Here is a 20,718-nt window from a genome sequence, read left to right on the forward strand (position 1 = left end):
GCCAATGAATAGACTTTATTTGTATAGCACCTTTCATACAAGAAATACAGCTCAAATTGCTGTACAGCAAGAAAACGACATGAAGTGCTTCAAATTAAAACATATAAAGGACCAGAAAAACATGTTCAAATGTAATTTCAAAATAAGAAACAAAATGAAGATCTCCTTGTTCTGTTTTGACTACTAAGTGGCTGATAAATGGACGATAATCTCAGAAATATCTCTGAGCAGTTTGAGCTTCAGAGAAACACAATACACTGATATTCACTGTGAACCTCTAACTGGAAAAAAGAGAAGAACATTTTGATCCTGTGATGTTTGTAGCTTCCATCTTCAAAGGACTTTTAAGAGGAAGACGTTTACAAAAGAAACCGATTTAATAGAGGAGTATGAAATGGGAACTATCTGCACAACAGTTTTCCTCTAACAAGACAAGGCTCTTAATACTGACTTGAACACAGAGAAGCTGAGCATCTATATGATGAGAATAACCAGAACCCAAATCCAGGATACAGAGGCTCAGTGAATGTGGTTTTGAAGGTGTGGAGGTGGATCAGCGTGTTGGAGGAGACTCTGTAGAAAGACAGGGTTCCTGAAGGCAAGTCCACATACACTGCTACTTTCGTAGAGACAGAGGAGGAGGAGGAAGAGGAGGAGGGCATGGTTACTTCTCTCTTGTTGTGAGAGGCCGAGTACCGTCCATCATCAATGCAGCTCAGACTCCAGGACTGATCGTTTAATCCAAACAAACAGTCTTCACTGTTTCCGCTCCTTGTGATTCCTCCATAACTCACTGCTATATCAACCTCTCCGCTGCACTCGACCTCCCAGTAATGGCGATCAGTAAGACCAGCTGTACACAGCAGCTGAGGATAGTGATCAAATCTGGCAGGATGATTAGGATACGATTGATCCTCCTTCACAAACGTCATCTTCCTGTTGTCAGCAGACAGCTTGATCTCTCCGTTCACTGTGTTTCTGTCAAGTGTGAGCTCACAGAAATCTGATGGAGAGAACAAACACAACACAGTGGCAGGCATTGATTGATCATCTGTTTATTTGACTGCATCATCGATGTGACTGAGTGATGTCACAGTTTGCACATGGTTGAAAATGTGCTGCACTTACACTTCCCCAGACCTGGTCTCAACCATCGATCTCCACCAGGCTCCAACCTGAAAGTGGGGGGGAGGGAAGAGGGGAGACCCATATAGTCTCTTTCAGCATGCACATATGGACAAGATATGGACTGATAAAGAAAAAGTCCAACATTTTCAAATTCACTTGACTGTAGCATCTCTAAAGCCCTGTCCTGTATCCTCCTCTCTCCGACTCGGTCTGTGGCTGCACCAACCTCTCCATACCTGAGTGTTTCCAGTCTGAAGTCAGGATTCTCCAGTCTAGCAGTCGCTGCCCTGTCTCCTGGGTGGTTGTAGCTCAGGTCCAGCTCTCTTAGATGGGAGTGATTAATGCTCAGAGCTGAGGCCAGAGAAGCACAGCCTTTCTCTGTGATCAGACAACCTGACAGCCTGCAGACACACGACACAACAAACCACCTGTAAACACCTGCTGGCTGGATGTTTGACTGTTTTCTTGTTTTTCTTTCAGTTCCAGTTTTTGTTTCTTCTTTGCATGGTAGAGTTTTAACCAGTACATTTGTGCATGCAGTGATAAACTGTGTTCACAGACAATGTTTTTCAGAAGTGTTTCTGAGCCCATGCAGTGATTTCCACTGCAGAATTGTGTCTTTTAATGCCGCCTGAGGGCTTAAAGATCATGGCTATCTAATATTGGTTTTCTCCAGATTGTATGCATCTTTTTATGATATTTTGTACTTTATATGATGAAGTCCCCAAACTCTTTGCAATTTTCCATTGAGGAACATTATTTTTAGATAATTGCAGTATTTGCGCATGCAGTCTTTCACTGGGTCATGAACCCCTTCCCATGTTCACTGCTAAGAGACTCTGCCTCTCTGGAATGCTCTTTTTATATCCAATCATGTTACTGATGTGGGTATAGGTTTAAATTATTTGCGAATCATCACATTTAGTTTTTATTTACATTTTACACAGCATCCCAGCTTTTTTGGGAACAGGGTTGTGCACAGGTTGGTTGTTTATCCAGGAAAATAATACTCATCAGTTGAATAATTTGAATTCTGACCTCAGAATCTCAAGTTTACAGTGTGGACTCTTCAGTCCAGGACACAGCAGCTCCACTCCAAAATCCTGCAGGTCGTTGTTACTCAGGTCCAGCTCTCTCAGACTGCAGGACTGGGAGCTAAGAACTGAAGACAGAGCTTTGCAGCTTCTCTCAGACAGGTTACAGCCAGTTAGTCTGAAGAAACAATATGAGCAGAAATATAAATAAAATGTTCAGCACACCTAAAGCATCAGGACTGAACAACATCTCAACATGCTTACACAGCTTTGTTGGAGGCTTTGACCACTGGCAGCAGCTTCAGAAGAGCCTCCTCTGAAGCAGAGTATTTCTTTAGGTCAAACATGTCCAGATCTTCTGATGACAGTAAGATGAAGACCAGAGCTGACCACTGAGCAGGAGACAGTTGATCTGTGGAGAGACTTCCTGATCTCAGGGACTGTTGGATCTCCTCTACCAGAGAATGATCATTCAGTTCATTCAGACAGTGGAACAGGTTGATGCTTCTCTCTGCAGACAGATTCTCACTGATCTTCTTCTTGATGTACTGGGCTGTTTCCTGTTTGGTCTGTGAGATTATTCCTGTCTGTGTCACCAGGCCTCGTAGGAGCGTCTGATTGGACTTCACTGAAAGACCCATGAGAAAGCGGAGGAACAGGTCCAGGTGTCCATTAGGACTCTGTAAGGCATTATCCACAGTACTCTGGTAGAACTGAGTTACTTGGGGTTTGTCTTCGCTGAATCTCCTGTCAACCTGCTGCAGATGGACGTGAAGAGCAGCCAGAAACTCCTGAACGCTCAGGTGGACAAAGCAGAACATCTTGTCCTGGTACAACCCTTTCTCCTCTTTAAAGATTTGGGTGAACACTCCTGAGTACACTGAGGCTGCTTTGACATCGATGCCACACTCGATCAAGTCTGATTCATAGAAGATCAGGTTTCCTTTCTGCAGCTGCTCAAAAGCCAGTTTTCCCAGATTCTCAATGATCCCCCTGCTCTCTAGACTCCAGTGTGGATCTGTCTCAGATCCGCCATCATATTTGATCAGCTTCACTTTGGACTGAACCACCAGGTAGTAGATGTACATCTCCGTCAGGGTCTTGGGCAGCTCACCTCTGTCGCTGCTTTTCAACACATCTTCCAAAACTGTAGCAGTGATCCAGCAAAAGACCGGGATGTGGCACATGATGTGGAGGCTTCGGGATGTCTTGATGTGGGAGACGATCCTGCTGGCCTGCTCCGAATCTCTGAATCTCCTCCTGAAGTACTCTTCCTTCTGTTGGTCAGTGAACCCTTCAATTTCTGTCACCCTGTCAACACAATTAGCAGGGATCTGACTGGCTGCTGCAGGACGTGTGGTTATCCAAAGGTTGGCAGACGGAAGAAGTTTCCCTGTGATGAGATTTGTGAGCAGCACATCCACCGAGGTGGACTCGTTAACGTCAGTCAGGATCTGATTGTTTTGGAAGTCCAGAGGAAGTCGACACTCGTCCAGACCGTCAAAGATGAACGCAACCTGGAACTCTTCAAAGCTGCAGATTCCTGCGCTTTTAGTTTCAGTGAAGAAGAGATGAACAAGTTCCACCAGACTGAACTTTTTCTCTTTCAGGACATTCAGCTCTTTGAAAGTGATTGGAAACATGAACTGGATGTTCTGGTTGGCTTTGTTTTCAGCCCAGTCCAGAGTGAACTTCTGTGTTAAGATCGTTTTCCCAATGCCAGCCACTCCCTTCGTCAGCACTGTTCTGATTCGTTTATCTCTTCCAGGTGAGCCTTTAAAGATGTCCTCCTCTCTGATGAGTGCTTCTGGTCTGTGTGGTTTCCTGGATGTTCTTTGAATCTGTATGACTTCATGTTCCTCATTGACCTCTGCAATCCCTCCCTCTCTGATGTGCAGCTCTGTGTAGATCTCATTCAGAAGGATTCCATTTCCTGCTTTAGAAATCCCCTCAAACACCTGCTTGAAATTCCTCTTCAGGTCAGATTTAAGTTTACGTTGACAAAGTGCAGCAATAATTTCTGAATGAACACAACAAATGGAATCAATGAATAAATGACAGTAAACATTCCCACATTTCATAAACCTAAAGTCACATCAGTAAATGTCAGTTTATCCAGCAGGTTAAATACATAGAGAAATCCTCTTACTGCTCTGCAGATAGTCAGCCAGCTCCTTCTGATGCATTCCCTTCAGGAAGTGCAGTGTGATCTTCAGAAATGACTCTCTGCTGCTCCTCCTCTGCTCTTCATCCTCACCCTCCAACACCTCCTCATCCTCCTGACTTCCTAAGCTTTGTAGGTAATTTTGATTCAGAACCGTCTGCATCTGCTTCAGCTCGCTCCTCACAAATGTGACAATGTTTTCCTCCAGCAGCTGGAAATATATATAGAAATATATCAGTTCAATTAAAACTTAATAAAAACAAATTCAGATGTGTGTAAATTTGTGGAAAATATTAGGATCAATATCATCTTTAAAAATTAATCAGTTAAAACACTTTGAATTTTTCAGGTCTGAAAAATTAGGCAGATGCAGAAGTGCATAATTTGCAATACCACCAGGTGCCACTAGAGGTTGGCTCCAAAAAGCTTTCGGCACCATAGACTCCCATTCAACTTGCATAAGTAAATAAATGTAAATACTTACACTTATGAATAAGTTATTTTGGTTTTGTTAGCTAAAGCTGCCCCTTCTTAATAGTTTTCTGGCGTTCTATCTGAAAATAATCCGGTCATCAATGAGAAAATAAGCCTCAAAACGGCAGGTTTTCTGGGGGCGTGTCTGTTTGATTGACAGACCGGTGGTGCAGTCAGGTTACAGCTGTCGGTGGGCTGGACGTTGTATCGCCAGGTTTCCATTTGGATCAAGTCAGAACCAACCCCACACCCCACCCCCCTCGCTTCCTCCTGCTACGTGTACATCACTATGCCGCGTTCAACAGTAACAGTCTTTGAACTTTGATATATAACCTTCATGAAGGGAGGATTTATTGCAGGACTTTTGTATTACACCGGATTCTATTTTTTTTGTATCTAATGCAATGGTCAATGATTGTGTTTCATGTGCAAATTCTTTTGTCCCGTTGATGTGGCAATAAAGAGTTGAATCATAATGAGGCTCACCTGAAATATGGAGTCCAGAGGTATTTGTTGCAGAAGCTGATCACTGATTTCCTCTTGGCTGCAACAACATGAAAAACATATCTTCTGCATCTACAATTTCACAGATAATCCCCAAATGCCTACTTTATATGGCCAAACTGGTTTGAAAAGGGTCAAATCCCCTTCGACTGGGACCCCCCCCGCCCCTCCTGAAAGAAACGCGTCCAAGTCCAAACCTAGTATACAGCTGGACCCTGTGTGAAACTGGAGGGCTTTTAATTTGAAGTCACAGCATTCAGCTGAACTGTGACCCCACTGTGGTTGTCCAGCCAAAATATTGTTTTCATGTTATTCACCTAATTTATGAGCTACCCGTTTCTTTCCAACTGACTGTGTTTCTGTCCTCTGATCTCTGTGTTTCATTAAGGGCGGAGCTAAACCTATGCTGCACTGACATGGTGCAGAGTAGACACAGGTGAAGGAGAGCAAGGGAAGATTGACCAGTCGTTAATCGATCGCATTGATGGCGTAGTTCTCTCAGACAGGATAAGTAATAAAAAGATAAAAAATGCTGAAATGGATCAAAGTAAATATGGGAAGCACTGCGTATTGTTACACAATATGTGACTGATTAAGCTGTCACATCCAACATGTTACCAGCTTCTGCTGTGAAGTGCAGCTTTTTTTATTGGAGCATGATGGTTACTGACTCTGTGTCATGATGATTTATTTTAAATATGATTAGAAACTGTTAAGAACAAACAAGATAACAAGGACACACAACATCAACAATGAAACACACAAAAACTCACCCAACTGCCTGTTCTGAAAAATCAATAAATCTGTCAGTGGACAGGACACTCCCCCGCAGATCCATGCTGCTCAGTTCACTTCACACACTTTAATCTGTAGAGGAAACACAATTCATCTCCACATATGCTGAAATCCTCCTCTGCATCAGTTTAGCATTACAAACAACAGCGGCTCCTCTGCTGACTGCCTCTGATTTTCTCTTTCATATCAGTGTCAGCAGTGAGACAAAGGAGGCTGCTGCACTTCCACCATCAGTCCACCACATGCTGTCATGAAGCTGCAAGGTAAGTTTATAAACGGCCCCTTTAACACATGCACTGTTGTGCCTGAAGTCAATCACATACAAAAAAAAATTAAAAAAAATAAAAGCCATAACATGCCCCAGTGCTACAAATAGTGTAACAATCTTTATTATGACAAATTTATAAGAGGATACAGCCTTACACACCGGTAGTCCGAGACTTAAACCCCCTCCCCCCCACCGAGTACCACCCACAAGAGCCAGAACCAGTCCTAATGTAATGACATCCCCTTCGGGCACTGCACGAACACCGAGCTCCGCTCCCCACAGACAGAAGCGCCCGTTCACTGCCCGTTTTAATTCCTGTTCCCTCACTCACTCCTACAGGTGCGATCCCTCAGTAACCAGCGCAGGTGAACTCGCCCGCTCCAACTCCCTCCTCCCCCGCCGAGCAGACAAGTCTCTCACTACAACAGCATTTACACCGCCTAAAGTGCGTTATAGAAACGTAGAAGTAGACGGAGCATTTCTTACATTTCTATTTAACAGCACTTCAAAAAAATATTTTGATCAAATAACTGATAATAAAAGTAATAAGTTACAGATGTGAAATAAGCAGGGTCACCGACGGAGCATTAAAACGAGGCTGAGAGATGTGGTTTTTTATTCTACATGCTGCTTCAGCTCATTTCTCCTGTTTCTGTTCGTCTTTATTTGGTTTTATTAACGAGTTCAGCTGCTGCTCTTCTTCCTCGCAGCTCCAACAGAGCAGCTCCAACTTTCGGAAATACAGTGAACCCTCGCTATAACGCGGTTCACCTTTCACGGTCTCGCTGCTTCACGGATTTGCATCGTGCATTGTGTTCTGCATTCTGATTGGCTAAACAGTCTCTCCGCTTCTTCTCTACCTGTTTGTCAATAACGTTGCGGTTTAATATGTACACGTACGTAAAACAGCTTGCCAAATTAAAAATAATCGATGGTGGCATGTCGGTTTATAAGAATCTTTTTGCCCAGAAGAAAAAAGAGCGACAACAACTACCGATAACTATGTTCTTCTCTCGAAAAACCACACCTGCACCGCCGGCTTTAGAAGAAAGAACCGCTGCAGAGCGGAGTCAGGATGCAGCGGCTCAGTCAGAAGAGCAGTGAAATACACGAGTCACTATTTGTCCTACTGTACTTTGTATTTGTTTTCATAATCATTTTTCATTTCCTCCCGTTCTAATCCAATGACTCGGGTCGCAGTGGGGCGGTGCCGATCTCAGCAATTTGAAGCCTTCAGTTCGTATTGATGATTCAAATTATTATTTTACAGTACAGTAGTTATTTGTAAAAAAAAAAACATTTATACAGTACTTTTATTTGTTAAACAAATGCTTGGGCTTGTAAAAAGGTTTTGTTCTTTGGTTTCAATGTATTATGGAGTATTTCATTGTATAATAATTGTAAAAAAAATAAAGGTTACTACTTCACGGATTTCACCTATCACGGTCTCTATTTGGAACGTAACCCCCGCGATAAACGAGGGTTCACTGTATTCAAATAGACTATGTCGACTTCTTACAGGAGCCGAGCGGCTTATTTCTGCTGTTAGTCCTGGAACTAAACCGCTTACACACACCACGTCAAAAGACTCGCAAAAGAGATAAAACCCTGAAAAATGTCGTCAACATACCTTCAGAAAGAACCTGCGTCACACTGGACAAAGTGAAAGAAAGAAGGGTCGGAGGAGGGTCGGAGGAGGGTCGGCGGAAGTTCGTCAGAGCACCGAGTCAAAAACAAGAACCGCTACACGACAAACAAACGACAAATACTACATCCATCATCAGAGTTTATATCCTGTAAAATAATTCATTAATCAGACTTTATTTGTTCATCACTTTTCATACACACACTAAAGCAAAAGGCTTTAAAAGAGGTCCCGTTAGATCAGAGAAGGGGCGGAGCTAGACTGAATTTCATTTCAAATTCAGTGTAAAATAGCTTGTACGTCATATCATATGACCCCCATAGTTGTCAATTATTGAGCAAAGCCTCTGTCCTAGAAAACAGTAATCCATAAGGAATGCACGTGACACTTCACGCGCACCGATTGAGGATTGGTTCACCACCACTGACTGACGGCATCAGGCAGCGGGACTGTCTCCATGTTCTTTACAGGGGAATAACAAACATTAAGTAGACACAAGTCCACAACTTTGCTGTTAAAAGGTAGTTTTTCCTTCCCTCTGTTGGAGGTTTTCCTCCCTTAAAGAGGAGGGTCCCCCCCCCTCCTAGCTTATGTGGGAATTATTGAATTGTTTGGTTTCTCTGTAAAATATTGTAAAGTTCTGCTGTGAGGATTTTAATGTGTCAAGAGCCATGAAATAACCCATGGTGTGATTTGGCGCTATATAAATAAAATTGAATTGAATTAAATTACACAAAACCTATTCAACTATAAGGTGGGCAGTCTATAAAAAACACAGGCCGTGACACAGACACGTGCACATATGCGCACGTATTACAACGGATCTTTCTCATATTCTGACTGATTTCCACTTTGTACTTGTCAATGTTTATGTCCTGATCAGCACATGGCAAAATGAGGGGTGATAGTGCATGGGGAGATATGCTGTATTGTGGTACTTCAAATATAAACACCAAAAATCAATATTGTAATGATGCATGATTTTCAGCTTTACAATTTTAATCTTATTTTTGGTTTATTTGTTATAAGCCACAAGAGTAAAGCCAGTTTTAACTGGGCTGTTTGTGAACAAAATCAGAGCTACAAATAAAATTTGATGACAATCCTTGACTTGACTATAAATGACAACAGGGGCTACATGAGCGCAGAAGACAAAAACATTTAATACAAAATATTGTCGGAGGTCAAAAGATTACATGATTAGAGAGCGATTAGAGAAAACCTTATTTTGTAATGACGCAAATGATTTGTATGGTAAGACCGTAAACCTACCATCTTTATGAAATGAAAACAAACTTTACCTCAGTGAAAAGTGCTTTGTATAAAAATCCGTTTGTGTTCATTAAAAAAACATAAGTAAAAAAATTTAAATACAAAACGCAAGACTGATAAAACCACAAAATTGTTCAGAAACCAAAATGTTCTTGAGCTCCCCAATACATAACATTTTCAGACAGGATTCTTCCGCACATCAATTAATGCATTGTTTGAGGTCAGTGGTCCGATGTTGAGGCTGGAGCGACGGGACTCTCTGCGAGATTTGACCACAGGCAGCGATGTCGGCCCGCCCCAGCACCCCATACCAGTTTGAACAACACGGTTCACGGGAGCGTCTCCGGCCACCTGAAGCCACAGCTCCTCCATGACGGCAGGTTCCTCTGTGGGGAGAGAGGAGCGTCTCCACGTGGACGGGAGAGGGGTGTTCACCAGCTCCCGCATCTCCTCCCTGGACCTGGAAGGTTTGTCCAGCTGCACCCCCCCTCGGCCTCCCGGGCTGTCCTCAGAGCAGCGGCTCAACTTCTCCACACTGCCAACGTTGGCAGGTTTACTGTCAGATGGCACGACTGAAAGACGGCACGTCAGCAGGACAGTTAGACGTGTTGGAAAACATTACTTTTAACAGTGCGTATCGATTAACAGACTGCAGCTTTTTAACTTCTGAGCTTTTAAAATATTAAAACAAACATCAATAGAGACATCTGAGGGCAAAATAAATGATAAAAAAAAAAAACAGGATGTTAGATATCCTGCCAAATACAAGTTTATAATTAAACAACAAACTAAAGGAAAATTGTCAAATTGGACCTTCTGCATGGTCCAGCATTTAAATTATTCAGAACTGCTTGAAAACTAAAATAAGTTAATTCATCAATACGTTCATTAACAGTAAATTATTGTCAACTAACTGATGAATCAGTTTGAGTAATTTGTTTGTGGAAAATTGCAAAAAATTTCAGATTTTTAGATGTTTATATTTTCTGATTCCTTCAGTCCTCTATGATAAATGACATTTTAGGCTTTTTAAATACCAAACACCTAATGTAGAAAATAATCAATAAATTAATTAAAAAAAATAATCCTTAGATGCAGTCCTACTCTGAACAACATGATTATCTTAATTCTAAGTCTGAGTAAAGCAAAGTAAAAACTTGGATGTAACAATACCTTTACCTTTAGGATGCTCCTTTGGCTGGCCGGCTGAGCCACAGAGCTCCCTCAGTCTGGTGCTCAGTTCCACGTTAGCCGCCTTGTAGTGGTTCAGCTCCTTGCTGAGGTTATGGATCCATCCCTCATACTGCCGCTGCCGTCCTGCCAGACCCTCGTCTATTTGCTCTGTTGTGATGGGACAGACGAGGGTGAGCAACTGCTATCAATATCAATGACTGACTTTGAGAATAATAAAAATAAAAGAAGTAAATACTCTTTGCCATTACCATCACTTTAGTCCAATTTATACTCCCACGTAAACCTAAACTACACCCACTATAGACCACTAAGAAATATATGAGGTATTGTCCGTGTGTGATCGTCACCTCGACACTGCTGCAGTAAGAGCTGCACACTCCGCTCATGTTCCTTCTGCTGTTGTGTAAGCCGGCGATCTGTGTCGAGCTGAGTACGATCAAGAGCGTTTTCCAACCACTGCACCAACCTCTGCTGTTCATCTAGCTGCATTTCCAGCTCAGCCAGGGCGAGCTGCAGCTTACGCTCCTCCTCACGAAGAGACACCACCTGCAGAACACGTCCACACGAACACTCTTCAGCATAGTTTAGACAAAGTCTTACCGGGCCGGGTCGGACTTCGCTGAGCTCGCTCATGAAAGGATGCAAGCATTGCAATTGCTAATGAGAATTGTGCTAATGCTGCTGAAGTTTAAATGAAAGAGTAGGGTGAGCAACTTGCCACCTCATCTAAAAAAAATAAAAAATGGACATTTGGGATTCTGCAACATTGAAGTGGAGAAAATGCGATTTGAAAAAAAAAAAAAAGAAGAGAGAAATCTTGGGTTGAAAGTTACACAGACCTTGTCGAAGTACTTGCACAGCAGAGCCCTGGTCTCAGAGGCAGACAGGTAACTGAGCTTGGCCATGAGGTTCATCTCCCACTGGGAGAGCATGCTGGCAGAAGCCCTCAGCTGTCTCTGTCTTTGAGTGATGGCCTCATTCTTGTACTCAATAGCTGCATCCAGAGCCTCAATCGCCTCGTCCAGCTGGAAAAGGGTTCTCTCCTCCTGGTAACATCAGAGTGAACAGATGGGCTTCATGAGGATGTGAACAGACAGTGAGCCACAGAAAGCTAATATTACATCCAGGACTTACTAGTGCTTGCTATGCGAGTACTCTATACGTTTCCTGAACAGTGAAATATTGCTTAACCTAAAGTGTAGGTGATTTAATAATATTAGGGCACTTGAACCTCAGGTGAGAGCAGGTTGCCCTGCCGCAGCTTGTCGTCCAGCTCAACTCGCTGTTTCAGCAGTGAATCTTTCTCCTGACGCAGGTTGGAGATCTCTTGGCGGATCTGTTGGGAGTCTTGAGCACTGCTGCTGCGGAGGAGACCATTCCTGTCACTCAGCTCTCGCTCAAGCGATTCAATACGCCCGCTGAGTGTCACCAGATCTTTACTTAAGGCCTGCAGGAAAGATAAATAAAAAAAAAAATTTCATTTACCAGTTTCCTGTGTCACTGAACTGAACTGTTGCTGTTTGTTAAGTACCTGACTGGAGCGCAGCCTCTTGGTCTCCAGGCTGCTGCGCTCCTGTAGCAAAGCTTCTTTCTTGGCCAGGATTTCCTCACGTTTAGTCAGCTCTCCTTCCAGACCTTCCAGACCTCTTCTCTGCTCTAGGACCCGCTCCATCTCCTCGTCCAGCCAGCGCTTTTGTTCCTCGATCTTCTGCTCACAGGGTGACGAGACATAAAACCAAACAGAAACATTCAAACACAGCAGTCAGATAAGTTTATTACTTACTGTGTTACAAGGCTAGCTCGTAAAAATGGATTTCCATGATCACAGGCTCAGCTCATGTGAGTGATAGGTACAACTAGCATAATTCTCCACCTCCAGTTACTAAACTTAAAATTAACAATGGAGCTATATAAACAATTAAAACACAATAACTGCATTGTAGTTCAGTTCTCGTTGCACCTGTTGCTCTTCCAATGAGATGACGGATCCATTACTGCCACTGCGTCGCTGCCTCTGGAAGGCTGCGATCTCCTCCGTCTTTATCCTCAGGATCTTCTGCTGCTGCTCGTTTTTTATCTCGAGTTCCTGTAATGGTGACGGTGGAGAAGATGAAGATCAATTACAGGACAAGTGCAGAAGAAAACGACTTCTACCAAAAGTAAATCACTGCATTTGGCACTTATGTCCAATCAAATGAATTGCTACATTACCGATTTTGATTCTCTACTAAAACTACAGCATTACGTGTGACACAAATTATATTTGTTTAATACGATTTTTGTCGTAATGTTTCAAAAGGGACTATGTTACGTACATGTACATAATCATTAAATAAATAATCTGCCACTCAGGTGTATGCGCTACTCTTCAGTACCTTGACTCTGTGAGTTCTGCGCTGCATTTCGGTCTCCAGACGTCGTTTCTGTTGACTTTCCTGACGCAACCGTCTTTGCAGCTGCTCCTGCTGCTGTCTCATAGACTGGACGCTTCTCTCCAGCTCCACCACGCGACGTTCACTCTGGACAGGAAGGTTGGCGAGACGAGCAGTATCCCGCTGACGCTGATTTAGTACCTAATATAGTACCACACATGTTTTCCCATTTAGAAGTTCAGGTTTACAAGTCTGAAAGCTCTCAAAATAAGCATCTTAGCCGCAAAAAGAATATTCTTCCCGATGCCAAACAATTAACTCCATAAATAGCTGTTTGTTGGCTGTGTGCTATTTTTCAAACCTGAACTTTGCTCTGAGCAGCAGCTATCTTCCTGCGACATTCCTGTGCTCTGGTCTTGTCTGTTGCACTGATTTCTCTCTCTTGCCTCTCCAGATCTTGCAGCTGCCGCTGGGCCTCCAGCAGCTCCTGCCGAGCCTGCACTGCTTCACTCTCCAGAGCTGTGATCTTATGGCTGTACTGCTTGTTCAGGGCTTGGGCATCCTTACCTTAAAAAAACAATTGATTTACAAAGTCACAGAAGAGAAAATCTATTTAGAAAAGATGCAGCCGAGGCGGAGTAATGAGATTGAAACTGCTACCTGTTTTGACCAGCTCCTTGATGAGTTCTTCTTTCATGCGGATGGTGACCGACAGCTCCCTGATCTTCTGCTGTGCCTGAAGGAGTCCCAACTCTGAAATGCCTTCAAAACTTCTCAGACTTTCCCCAGTACTGGAGTTGGCTACACAGAGATATGAGAGAACAAAAGAGGTAAGTGAGGTTGTAAAATGAGGAAGAGGACAGCGCTTTGAGGCAACACCCCAAATTCACTCCCCCATGTGTGATCTTTCACACAGATCAATAATCCCTATTTGACTCTCAACCCTCCACCTCTGCGTAAATTGCGTGTCATATAAACACAATGGAGACAAACAGCGGGCAATAAAAGCATATCATATGCAGGTTTTAAAATTCTGTGGTCACACCGATGCAACCAGTTCAAGGCAGATCACAAAAGGAACCACAACATAATAGACAAATAAATAGATTGCCATCCCGTGCCAGGCTGGTGTCTCTGTAATCCACTTAAAGATCTCTCTGTGTACAGCAAACTTGGAAACGGACGGTTCAACACAGGAGATCATAAGAGGTTACATATTTCTTTGTAAATGAAAAAGTGCAAATATTTCTGATGGTGTACTCTTGTAAATAAATGACAAACTGGATTTGTAAACACAGACTTAATTTGAAAATGTGTAGAAAAGAGAGGTGTTTCTATTAAAGATCGTGGGAACATTTAAATGACGATTCCAGTAGTGAAGTCACACAAACAGTCCGAACAAACAATGCAAAACCAGTTGGATTCCTTGTTTGACTCAACATCCAAATCAATGCTCCATCAAATCAATTTTGAACATCCAGGGACATCTTTGAGCGAGCAAGTTGTTAGACTTACATGCTTTTCTGGCTAAGCAGGGGTGTTGGTCTGGCTCAGGCAGTTGAAATGTTGCCCCTCTGCCTCCAGTTGCGAGTCCTCTGAACAGCATCTCCCGCCTGGTCCAGGTCAGGTTCACCTGCCTGACAGAATCACTGGCATTACAGCACATGTACTTTACGCATAACATGAGCACAGGTGCACTGAAATGAACAGTGTCTATAAATAATTGGTCTGTAATGTGTGCAGTATATACAATGCTCAAAAAAATAAAGGGAACACTTAAACAACACATTGTAACTCCAAGTCAATCACACTTCTGGGAAATCAACCTGTCCAGTTAGGAAGCAACACTGATTGTGAATCAATTTCACCTGCTGTTGTGCAAATGGAACAGACAACAGGTGGAAATGAGGCAATTAGCAAGACAACCCTATAAAGGAACGGTTCTGCAGGTGGTGACCACAGACCATTTCTCTGTCCTCGTCCTTTCTGGATGATTTTTGGTCACTTTTGCATTTTGCCAGTGCCCTCACCACTAGAGGTAGCATGAGGCGGTGTCTACAACCCACAGAAGTTGCTCAGGTAGTGCAGCTCATCCAGGATGGCACATCAATGCACGCGGTGGCAAGAAGGTTGCTGTGTCTGTCAGCACAGTGTCAAGAGCACGGAGGAGATACCAGGAGACAGGCCGGTACACCAGGAGACGTGGAGGGGGCCGTAGGAGGACAACAACCCAGCAGCAGGACCGCTATCTGCTCCTTTGTGCAAGGAGGAACAGGAGGAGCACTGCCAGAGCCCTACAAAATGACCTCCAGCAGGCCACTAATGTGCATGTTTCTGCTCAAACTGTCAGAAACAGACTCCATGAGGGTGGTACGAGGGCCCGACGTCCACAAATGGGGCCTGTGCTTACAGCCCAACACCGTGCAGGGCGATTGGCATTTGCCAGAGAACACCAAGATTGGCAGCTTCTCCATCGGCGCCCTGTGCTCTTCACGGATGAGAGCAGGTTCACACTGAGCACATGTGACAGACGTGACGGAGTCTGGAGACGCCGTGGAGAACGTTCTGCTGCCTGCAGCGTGACCGGTTTGGCAGTGGGTCAGCGATGGTCTGGGGAGGCATTTCTTTGGAGGGCCGCACAGCCCTCCATGTGCTAGCCAGAGGTACCCTGACTGCCATTAGGTACCGGGATGAGATCCTCAGACCCATTGTAAGACCATATGCTGGTGCAGTGGGCCCTGGGTTCCTTCTGATGCATGACAATGCTCGGCCTCATGTGGCTGGAGTGTGTCAGCAGTTCCTGCATGATGAAGGCATGCATCATGTGGACCGGCCTGCCCGTTCCCCAGACCTGAATCCAATCCAGCACATCTGGGACATCATGTCTCATTCCATCCACCAATGCCACATCGCACCGCAGACTGTCCAGGAGTTGACTGATGCTTTGATCCAGGTCTGGGAGGAGATCCCTCAGGAGAACATCTGTCGTCTCATCAGGAGCATGTCCAGGCGTTGTAGGGAGTGCATACAGGCACGTGGAGGCCACACACACACTACTGAGCCTCATTTTGACTTGTCTTGAGGAATTTCCACAGAAGTTGGATCAGCCTGTGATCTGATTTTTCCACTTTTATTTTGAGTACGATTCTGAATCCAGACCTCCATGGGATAATGATTTTGATTTCTATTGATCATTCTTATGTTATTTTGTTCTCAACACATTCCACTATGTAATGAATAAATATTTTCAACTGGAATATTTCATTCATTGAGATCTAGGATGTGTTGTTTAAGTGTTCCCTTTATTTTTTTGAGCAGTGTATTATATCAACACAGTTTAGACAATGTAAACCGCAAGTAATGATTTCAATAAAAACAACATACTTGCATCTCTCCTGGCTGAGGCAGTTCTCTTCTTCCCTCCAATGCATTTCTGCTCCATCTGGGATCTCCTGCTCCTCATAAAGTTTCCCATCCTGATCACCGCAAGGCCCATTACCTAGGTAGCCCACAGGACTGACCTGTAATCACATAAATAGGCACAAAGATCTAAGATCAAGCAAGCTAAAAAAAAAACACATTCTCTTAAAGACATTTAAAAATCAAAATAATCAATTAAATTATCCTTTTTGGACATCCTAAAGGGATTTCTGTATTTCTTGTTTCTCATCTGAAAAACTATCTCTGCAGGTTGGTTACCTGTCTGTATGTGCCTCCATTCTGACTGTGCTGCATGGAGCCCATAGGGGCGGTGTGTGGACGCAATCTCATGTTAAGGCCCCGGCCCATCATCCCTGGAGTAGACAGCTGACACTGCAGGTCTGCTATAAAGTCCTGTTGCTCCTGCAGCTTATCACTCTGAGACAAGAGGAAAACAAAATCAGTAACATATAATGGCACATAACACCTGAAAAAAAAAAATCTGTATAACATAATGCTGACGCAGCTCTGTGGTGATCATACAAATGAAAGACCCACTGACATGGCATGCCGGCGCTCAACTGTGAATCACTGCTCTAGTGGAATAACATTAGAAATAAAGTGTGTCAGACCTGCTGCTTGTATTGCTCCATAGCATCCTCCAGAGCTGCTAGAAAGTCAGTGTTCTCCCTCTCCAGCCGCTGGATCTGTGATTGAAGATGTACAATACTGTCTTCTTTCTCTCCATCTTTCTCACTTTCATGCTCGTGGCTCCACCTCTCCTCCACAGCTTCTGTGTCCTGGGAGAAAGATAGTTGGAAGGACATCAGTACTGTATCCATAAAATGTAAAAAAAAATTCAGTCTGAAACAATCTTCCATAAGAGAGTAAAGAGACATACCTGGTTCCTAACAGACGGCCTTCCCCTCCTCAGCGCACCACTGTCCTCAGTGGAGCTGTTCTCGATGCCGCTATCTGGTCCTGAGGCAGTGGTCAGCCCACTTCGTTCCTCCTCCACTGAGCAGAGCCACTCCTTCACCCTCAGACTCTGTTCTGCAGTCAGAGCCCCTTCGCTCTGCAGCTCCCGCAGCAGCCTGCGACACATCAGCAGCACAGGAACACTAATGCTGAGAAAATGAGCTGAAAACATCTCACACTGAAGAAGCATGTGGACTGATGATGCCCATTCAATACACCAGTGGCCTTAGAGATGTGTCATTGAAAGAAATCCAAAAGCCAATATCATCATGCATCCCTCCAACGAAGACTCTACAATATACATTTAATACATGGTATAATTTCAGTGCGGTTCAACAGGGTGTTGTTCCTGTGGAACTCGATCGGAGAACGTGTTTTAACCTGTAAGCAGTGTCTGTGCACGTCCTGTAGTGCGCACTCTGAACTTGCAGCTTGCTGATCTCTCCCTCTCCAAGTCGAGGCCTCCTGTTCTGATCAGCGTGAGCAATGATGCGGGTCTCTGAACGCTGGCGGTTTTCGAGAGCTCTGCGAAGGGCCTTGATTTGTTGCTCCAGCCCTTCCACACGATCTGGCTCACGCTTGCAGTTGACCGTAGCCCGGTTCTGAATGTTTCTGGCCCTTGTTGCATAGTTCAGTGTATTCAGACTCTCATCAAAGTCTGAGGATGATGGGCTGATGCAGGCGATCATTAGGGTTTTTGAATTTCCTCCCAAAGAGTCTTTTAGTATCCTGGTTCAAACAAGGAGGATACAATTTAAACCAAGGTAATTATATAAAATAATGTTTGCTAAAGTACCAATTAACTATGAAAATTTACCTGGTGATTTTAGAATCTCTGTACGGTATGTGAGAGCCTTTCCTCTTGGGGTCGCCCAGGGCCCCGATTACATTTCCCAGAGCCAGAAGGCCACTGTTTATCTGGATACTCTCCTTCAGTCTTTCTCCAGTGTTCCCCGTCTTTAAGATGCGCTCTGACCCCGCCAGGTCCACAAAGTGGAACTTGGAAGACAACATTTGTGGCCCAGAGCTTGTAGCAGTCCCATAAAGGCGAGAGCTTCCACGACGCTGGTCCATGTACACAGTAAAAATAGTGTGCGACCGGCTGGAGTTTGGGTTCATCTGGGTCGCACCGGTGTGCCTGGCGGTGTTTCCTGACTCCAGTAAACTCAACACCTCATCGAGACCCTCCACTTCACACTCCTTTACGCCACACAAAACTATGAAGTCACACAGACAGAACATAAAAAGTAGTGATATAAATACATGAACAAACCTAAACAAATCAGGAAAATGCTGTGATATAGTTATATAACATAATATACTTAGAAGTCAAATAAGGCTGCATATTCCATACCGATGTTGCCTTTATCCTCTCGAATGTGGATGTCCTTGCTGGCAGTCTCCACCTCCAGTAAGTCCTTGAACTCCTCTTTGTAGACCTCCAGATAGGAGACTCGGACAGAGAAGTCTGTGAGGTCATTTTCGTCTAGTAGCTTGAAAACGTCTGCAACAGCCCTGGGGATGATACCCTGCTCCTCATCTCTGAAGGAACCTAAACACACCGTTAAAACACATTATTGCATGAAACCGGTTTTGTAAGTTAAACGTGATTTGACCATAGCTCATACTCTTTTTTTGGTCGGTATAACTGATGTGTTCTTTCTTTCTGGTCTATAAATAAATACTGTTATAGCAATTTGTATTTTGAAAGTGTTTACATAGATCACACCGGCCCACTGTTGAAGCAAAATACTCAGCTACTATTCTGAAGTGGATAATATTACAAAAGCGTAAATAAATGAATAACTTACAAATATTAGCTTCTCCGACGGTATAAGTCTTGCCTGAGCCCGTCTGCCCATAAGCAAAGACAGTCGCATTGAAACCTTGGAAGAAGGCGTCGATGAGCGGCTGGACAGACACAGAATAAACATCCTCCTGACAGCAAGTTTCTTCAAACAGGAAGTCACAAAGAAAGTGTCGGTCGTGGCCCAGAGTAACGCGACACAGTTCAGGGTCCACGGTGATACAACTCTCATGGCAGTGCAGAAGCTCTTTAGGCAGCAGGGGACGCACTCGAACAGCTACTTCCACTGCAGAATAGTCCCCTCTGCCTTGGCCGCCGGGCACTTTGGGAGACATTTCTTCTGCACCGTTACAGCTCCTCTGTGCTCCACCGGTATGTGTTGATCATCTTCGGGCCACGAGAGGGAACAGGAATCATCTGTCAGGTTGTTTTCAACATCTCATTTCAGGTTTTTGTCCCCACTCAGTTACTCCACAGCACCCAACCTAAGCATAGAGCCAAAAATGTGTTTTAAAAGAGTGAAATAAGGCATTGTGATGTAAGATTTACCTCAAATTAAACAGAATTATCTGATCTACCTGTGTGTGCAGGCAAGGCAGAGTTCAAGTTGACCAATAAATAAACTGTTTAAATATCCACTTGAACAAACTGGAAAATGCATTGTTTTTCTGAGTTTGTTAACTTTTTAGCGATAAATGGTCCTTACAGAACAGAAACAATACAAACATATGAAGATCTCATAAAATATTATGCCCTCCTATTGATTAAACCAAGTAAAAATACGTCATGAAAATAACCGCAGCTTCAGTAAAATGCGCCTTAATTCAACAGTAATATTAATCCAAAACTACCATTTATAATAGTAAAACATTGAGAGGGAGTGTTTCATTTTATTTTCATACTTTAAGCATATTTTGCTGATAATACTTTACTGAAGGTTTTTACTTTAGGTTTACTTGATTACGAGTGTTTCCACTGCAGTAATGGACCTGGACACTTCCTTTTTGGTCCAGTCTCTTCACTACACTTTAACCTAACCAGCGTTACGTTCAATCACCGTCGTTCAACTTTAGTCAGCATCGATTATTAAAGCGAAGCGACACGTTTCTTCATGCGGCGAAGTGAGCTGGTAAAAGTCATCGTAACGAGCCGCAGTCGTGACTGGAGTCGACCGAGGTAGCGTTTAGCTCGCGGCGGCTCAGGTCGACTAAAAGTAACCGCGTCAGGCACCGCCGCTACCAGGGGACAGGGAAATATCCAAACCCCTGTCGGCTTGGTCTCCCCGTGTGGCTGTAATGTCCCTCGGCCTCCCCGAGCTCAAGCTCAAGCTCAGGGTTCGTTCAAAGGCTGCTGCTTGTTTTGCAAGAGCAACTTCAGCTAAGCTAAAGTTAGCAGCAGTCCGAACAAACAACCTCTCGGGAGACATGAGGATGAAGGTGGACCGGAGGAGCTGCAAATGGATCACCGGAAACAACATGCGCTGAACGAGGGTGGGTGGCGGGGGTTTTATCTTAGCCACGAACAGCTGACACTACTTACTCAAATGTAGCAGAAGTTTTTTAGCAGGGACTCAGGATACCGCTGGACGGTGGGTTGTGTTTTTTTTTTTTTTTTTTTTTTTCTTTCTCGTGTGTTTGTTGCGGAGACTGGAGGCTGAGGAACA

The 20,718-nt window shown here is 43.9% G+C and overlaps 1 protein-coding gene across 5 annotated transcripts; it reads right to left on the minus strand.

Annotated features, from left to right (window-relative positions):
- kif7 (kinesin family member 7) lies at positions 1–20,718 on the minus strand. 5 transcript variants are annotated; one of them, XM_069693592.1, is made up of 24 exons: positions 20,113–20,421; positions 19,060–19,540; positions 18,603–18,800; positions 18,066–18,465; positions 17,630–17,977; positions 17,172–17,364; positions 16,903–17,070; positions 16,550–16,708; positions 16,235–16,371; positions 14,366–14,487; positions 13,511–13,651; positions 13,212–13,417; positions 12,854–13,051; positions 12,439–12,564; positions 12,010–12,186; positions 11,710–11,925; positions 11,417–11,524; positions 5,287–5,337; positions 4,312–4,537; positions 2,427–4,182; positions 2,167–2,340; positions 1,365–1,529; positions 1,129–1,175; positions 1–1,003 (listed from the first exon to the last, which is right to left on the minus strand). In XM_069693592.1, the coding sequence occupies exons 2-24, from the start codon at positions 19,388–19,390 to the stop codon at positions 441–443; spliced, it is 6,210 nt and encodes a 2,069-aa protein (XP_069549693.1). In that variant the 5' UTR covers positions 19,391–19,540; positions 20,113–20,421; the 3' UTR covers positions 1–440. The 5 variants fall into 5 exon arrangements, with proteins under 5 accessions (XP_069549693.1, XP_069549692.1, XP_069549689.1 ...); XM_069693588.1 differs by lacking the exons at positions 1–1,003; positions 1,129–1,175; positions 1,365–1,529; ... (3 more) ...; positions 5,287–5,337; positions 20,113–20,421 and adding exons at positions 9,156–9,856; positions 10,464–10,625; positions 10,826–11,024; positions 20,595–20,718 and having other exon boundaries at positions 11,318–11,524; XM_069693590.1 differs by lacking the exons at positions 1–1,003; positions 1,129–1,175; positions 1,365–1,529; ... (2 more) ...; positions 4,312–4,537; positions 5,287–5,337 and adding exons at positions 9,156–9,856; positions 10,464–10,625; positions 10,826–11,024 and having other exon boundaries at positions 11,318–11,524.

The sequence above is a fragment of the Brachyistius frenatus genome, unplaced genomic scaffold (assembly GCF_029030835.1).
Source record: "Brachyistius frenatus isolate BFR_SWC_R1_liver_20210118 unplaced genomic scaffold, ASM2903083v1 Contig_15, whole genome shotgun sequence".
NCBI lineage: Eukaryota > Metazoa > Chordata > Actinopteri > Embiotocidae > Brachyistius > Brachyistius frenatus.